This window comes from Gobius niger, assembly GCF_951799975.1.
Source record: "Gobius niger genome assembly, chromosome: 17".
Lineage (NCBI taxonomy): Eukaryota > Metazoa > Chordata > Actinopteri > Gobiiformes > Gobiidae > Gobius > Gobius niger.
Genome location: NC_136868.1, coordinates 6941779 through 6947778, shown reverse-complemented (window position 1 = coordinate 6947778; position 6000 = coordinate 6941779). Strand labels below are relative to the sequence as shown.

At 44.7% G+C, this 6000-nt stretch overlaps 1 protein-coding gene across 1 annotated transcript; it reads right to left on the bottom strand.

The window, feature by feature from the left end:
- Window positions 1–1487: 1487 nt before the first annotated feature.
- gfi1ab (growth factor independent 1A transcription repressor b) lies at window positions 1488–5219 on the bottom strand (the record flags this gene model as incomplete). Its single annotated transcript, XM_079574970.1, has 6 exons — window positions 4775–5219; window positions 3874–4071; window positions 3042–3391; window positions 2080–2217; window positions 1819–1984; window positions 1488–1666 (listed from the first exon to the last, which is right to left on the bottom strand). Exons 1-6 carry the CDS (start codon window positions 4884–4886, stop codon window positions 1488–1490), a joined length of 1143 nt encoding a protein of 380 aa, XP_079431096.1. The 5' UTR covers window positions 4887–5219.
- Between the last annotated feature and the right edge of the window lie 781 nt (window positions 5220–6000).

Sequence of the window (6000 nt, the reverse complement as noted above, 5' to 3'; positions counted from 1 at the left end):
TCCAAACACGGGGAGCGCAGTGGGCAAAACAAACACGCGCCTGCGGGCATTCCCAATCACGGCATAACCCCGCCTCTGCTCTTCCTCTGGCCGCACTTCAGTGGATCTGCAGCGGCGTAAACACGGCCCGCTTCCACACCATTTATATAGGCCTATATGTTGGTTAAATACGAGGCAGTTCACTTGAGACGTTGCCAGCGTTTCAGCCCACGTGATTCTCTCTCACACGACTGGATTGTTTAATGGGCCGCTTTTTTTCATCAGCTGTCCTGGAAGTCTAATTAAGCGACAAACTGTTAAAAAAGTGATGAAAAAAACGTCAAAAAAGTGATGAAAAAGCGTCAAAAATGTGGTAAAAAAGCGATGAAAAAGTGACAAAAAATTGATGAAAAAGCGTCAATAATGTGGCAAAAAAGCGACGAAAAAGTGACAAAAATGTGGTAAAAAAGCTACGAAAAAGTGACAGAAAAGTGATGAAGAAGCGTCAATAATGTGGCAAAAAAGCGACGAAAAAGTGGTAAAAAGCGACGAAAAAGCGACGAAAAAGTGGTAAAAAAGCTAAGAAAAAGTGATAAAAAAGTGGTAAAAAAGCGACAAAAAAGTGACAAAAATGTGGTAAAAAAGTGACAAAAAAGTGACAAAAATGTGGTAAAAAACTGACAAAAAAGTGACAAAAATGTGGTAAAAAAGTGACAGAAAAGTGATTAAAAAGCGTCAACAATGTGATAAAAAAGCGACGAAAAAGTGACACAAAAGTGGTAAAAAAGTGACAAAAAGTGGTAAAAAAAAGTGACAAAAAATTATTTAAAAAGCGTAAAAAAGTGATAAAAAGTGACACAAAAGTGACAAATAAACGACAAAGAAATGATGATAAAAGAAACAAAAACGTGGCAAAAATCTGACGAAAAAGTGACTCGAGGTCAGTTTTGTCGGTCTTAGCTTTCAAATGACGCGTCACTCTGGCCTATAGGCTGCAAGCTCCAGTCGAGAAGCTTTAGATTTGGATAAAGCCGAACTGGAGAAAACACACTCGGTTGAGGCGGGGGTTAAGGGATTGAGAATCAGAAGAAGTCGTGTGGGGAAATGACCACGCGCTACAAAAGCAGTTTTTACGCACGCGTATTTTCACTCTTTATTTGAACCGACTTGGATCATTTCTCAGTGTGCGGATACAAACTGACGTGCGTAAAGCAAAGACATCAACAACAACTCGGGAAAACATGAAGTTTATTTTGTAAACAGGACAGGGAGAAGTTCATTCATGGCATGTGCAAAACGAAAGCTTGGATAAGACGCACGGCTGCAGCGCTATCGGTCCTTCAGTCAAGTATTTCTTTAATTTCACTTCTGCGGCTTGATATTAGTGTTGGATGAATGGAAGCTTTATAAATAAATACAAATATTATAGACATTTGATATAATTTACCATAATTTAAAGTCTCTTTTGTTGTTGTTGTTGACACAAGTCCTCTGTTAAACAAGCGGTTTCATTTAAGTCCGTGCTGCGTCTCCTTGTGCCGCCGCAGGTCCACTTTCCTCTGAAAGCCCTTCCCGCAGAGGTCGCATCCAAACGGCTTGTAGCCCGTGTGCTTCCGGCTGTGCGTGATCAGGTTGGAGCTCTGACTGAAGGCTTTCCCGCAGACCGTGCATTTGTGCGGCTTCTCACCTGGAAAACAAAGGAGAGTTTGAGAGTTTTTAATCCTAGGCATAGGCTGTTCTAATCAAAATAGCAGGTCTTAGCTTTCAAATGAGGCGTTGCACTGCGGCCTATAGTCTGTGACCTTGTGGATTTGGCAGAGGAACCCCCGTGGCGCTCACCTGTGTGGATAAACGTGTGCTTCTTCATGTCGGATTTCTGGTGGAACCTCTTGCCGCAGTACTGGCACGGATACGGCCGCGTGTCCGAGTGGATCAGCAGGTGCGTGGACAGCGTGGACGAGCGCTTGAAACTCTTCCCGCAGATTTTACAATCGAAGCTCCTCTCCTGCGCGGGGCCAACAACAGAGACTCGTTATAGCCCAAGATGAGAGAAGAAAAAAAAAAGGTACAGAGTTTGTTTGAGAGATTGTCTGTGCTCACCTGAGAGTGCACGGCTTTGTGTTGCTCCAGGCTGACCGCGTGCCCAAACGTTTTGCCGCAGATTTCACACGCGAAAGGCCGGGTCCCGCTGTGTGACCTGCGCACGTGGACCTCCAATCCGTGCGGAGTGGAAAACACCTAGATGGCAAAAATACATTGAACGTTATGAGGTGAACGGTCAAGTTCGTGCGTAACGACATAGATTTGAGGTCTTTATCGCTGCTGTTGCTCCGGGTCCTAAACCTGCTCTGCCGTTCAGGCCTCTGTCCCTGTTGTTATCTCACTCTTAGACGTTTTGTTTTATAGTAAACAGCATAAGGCAACCTTTATCCCGCAGATGGACTCAGCAGGTTACAAGAAAGTTTACTCAAAGTCCCACCAAATTGCGCTATGAGACACTTTTTCTGAATTGGTCACCGGAGCCTTTGTACGCGCGTGAGCGGGCTGCAGTGCAGAGTGGGGGGAGGTCGACCCGAGCAGCTTCAAACGGGGACTGTAAGATGCCTTTTGGAAGAAAAAAACAGCCTTGGCCCAATCTGCACTTTCAGTGAGAGGCACCAATCTGTGCAATCCCTGTTGAATCTTTGACGGGATTTGGCATCTTCAAAAAACGTGCAAAATCAAGGATGTGCAGCAGCAGCATTGTACTCATGCACATGTTGTGTCCTTGTCTTCTTTTGTACATGTGTAGTTCAGTGTCTGTACATGTCCTTGTCCTTCTCATTCCCCTTTAACAGGTTTTGTACTTTTAACTGTTTTTGTAAAAGCTCATCAGCTGCAAAGTCGTTTCTGCTCTAAGCACTTCTAGGCTTTATGTGTGTGTATCAGACCCCATCAAATAAACCAAATAAATGCATTTTGTTTCTTCAATAAAGAAGATTGTGTCACACTTTACTTTACGTCATTATTAAATTTGTGCTAACATATCGGTCACTGTTGTCCAGCTTTGTTCCTTTGCTCACCTTGCTGCACTTGACGCACTTGTAGGCCCCGTTGAGGATGAGGCTGGAGCAAAGCAGATCCGCCTGGGCCTTGTCCTCGCGGCTCTTGATGTCCGGGTAGAGCAAGGCGGCCGCGTGCCTGCGGTACTCGCCGTAGCCGCACGCGTCTTCGGGAAACATCACGGGGCTCCGGTCGCCGTAAAACGCCACCGCAGAGGCGGGGCTCCGGTCCAGCTCGAGCCGGTGCGGGGCGAGGTTCTGCGGCTGGAGGAGCGGCCTCGGACCCGGCGGACTGTCCCACGCGTACGGACGGAACGGGACGGTAAAGTGCGGGCTGTCGTCCACCAGGGGAGACAGAGACTTCTCCGAGACTGGAAAGAAAAGAGGGTTAGTTTGATCAGCCAAAATAGGCGATTACAGTATGGATTAAATCTGTGTGCAGGGTCTTTGAGTGTCCTGAAAAGCGCTTTATACCCTATAAAATATTAGGCCTATTTATCATTTGCAATAAAATAGGCATCATGTCAATAACGCACACAGATGATCAGAAACTGAAATGTTAATGAGTTACATGTTTAACTATTTTACTTTGTGGGTCGATTGAAATAAAAGATAAAGGCTTAATATTGTAAAAGTGGTGTCATTGATCGGTGGGAGCTAAATGTTAATCTTACAGCCACTTCCTCCTCTGATGTTGTTGCCTATAAATAAACGCTGATCCCGCTTGTTTGAGCAGCAAAATTATTATTATTAAAAAAGAAAAAAAAGACAGTATGTTGCGCTTGAAAGTTGTGTGCTCTCATCAGGAGTTTGACGGGCTTTCTGGGCGCTGTCATAATTCCTCCCGCAGTACCTGGTGACGCGGAGGGAGAGGGCGGCCTCCAGTAGTCCTCGTAGTCCGGGGAGCGCGCGCACCCGCTGTCCGCGCAGCTCAGCGGAGATTTGGGAGAAAACGGCGCCGCGTCCAGCATCTGTGAGTCCGGGGACAGGCCGCAGCGGTCCACCGAGAGGTCCAGCGACACGTCCAGGTCTTCTGACACTCGGTCCGCCTCTGATGTAGAGCATAATCAGTGCAGCCGTGCGTTAGTCTCTTTACAAACACTTTGAACGGCCTATTTACCCAGCGTTCCAAAAGATCACGAAAAATACGCACGACTTTATGAGTCGTTCATAGCAAACAATAACAGCATGTCAGCTATTTTAATCGTAAGAAAGTGCCTGGTAAAACATATCAAACGAACTCTAGCTCTTATATAACCTTCAATTAGTCTATAAAGAAGCAATAGCCTGTCACATCACCGCTCTATTTAACAGTAGATTAACATTTAGGGTAAATATTTAGGCCTATTTTGTATACATAGGGCTATAAATATTAAAAAAAAACGACTGCTACAGTAGGCTATACGAAATCCCCATATGTAGATTTGTTTTGTAAATAAATAGAAACATGCTGAGCGTAAAAGGATGATGTGTCTTCTGACTCATAATTATTTCCTGTAAGTCTGATCCTAAACGCTCAATGTAACAGATTTATTAGGCTCGTGCATGTGTAACAATAATATGGCAACAACTAGTTTGAAAATGTCGTTTAACGTTTGGTAAGAGCGTGCGTAAAGTGTGTTTTTACGCACACAAGCAATGACTTAAGATTGCCTTTTTGGTGAATAAATATCACGCTATAATAATAGGCCCACTAAAGCCTAATGTTAATACACCATTTCCCCTTGAAGAAAAGTAATTGTAGAGTGTCATACCTGAGCATATCTGCGCCAAAATACTATCCAGCCTGCTGTAGTCATCCTCCAAACTCCTGGGCTGGTGGTAGCTGTGCGCCCTTTTACTCTTAACCAAAAACGACCGTGGCATCTTTGCGTCTTTCTGTGCGTAAAACACGGTATAATCCAAAAGTGGTGGCACTGTGTTTACTCTAAAGTGATCTTTGTTAACTAAACTGGCCCAGGTGCTGCTGCTGCTGCGCGCTCTGAGCCACTGCCGCCACTCTCTGCTGTTCTCCAGTGACGCCTCTTGCCCTTAAAGGCGAGGGGGGGACTTGACGGCTTGAGCATGCGCATTGGCCGCGTGCCGTCTGCCAGGTGTTGCGGAGACAGGTGTCAGCGCGCGGTGACGTGCAGGTGCAGGTTGCAGGTGAGTGACTGCAGTAAAAGCCGGGATGGCTCTAACTTGACGGCTTTGAACGAATTTGCCTAAAGAAAAACAGGCAGTGATTTGGTACAATTGGGGCGTAATTTTAGACTTTGATAAGAGACACAAAGGCGCGAGTGATCAATGGCCTACCACCACTGACTAAACCCATTTCAAACTAAGTATATTGTCAATTTTACTCTTTTAAAATAGTTAGAATCGAAATAATATATACAATTATACATTTCGCTTTGCCTTTGAGGGAGAGAGCCAAAATATAACAATGCGATATAACACGCCTCGCTGTGTCGTTGTCGTTAAATGTGCGTGACCCACAGATTTACGCAACTGTTTATTGGCACAAGATAATATTTATCTGATTAATTCCAAGAAAATACAAAAAGTTGAACAAATTGAAGAGCTTTTAGAAATACAAACAACTAAGACATGGTGGTACATATGAACATCAATAGATAAAACCCAAAAGCCGTTTATAACTAATATATAATATATACTATAACTAATGGATGGCCAAACAGACAGATAAGGCCTGTACTAGAAGATCACGCACATATATTATCCTCATGCGTAATAGCCTGAAGGAGATCAAGCGTGCCAAATTATTCTCTGTTTACAATTGTTTACTCATTTTCCTGTTTGGGGACGGAGACTGTCATAACTTCATTGATCCACAGTGGCTTAAGATAGTCATAACCAGATTGAGTCTGCCTGTCTCTGGTGCAACTCGTGCCTCCATTCCGTCCTCGCGTTTATCAGCGGGTTATCTCCAGGAGACGGCGCAGAAAGGAAGCGAGGTTTGCACCACAGGGCGCCTATG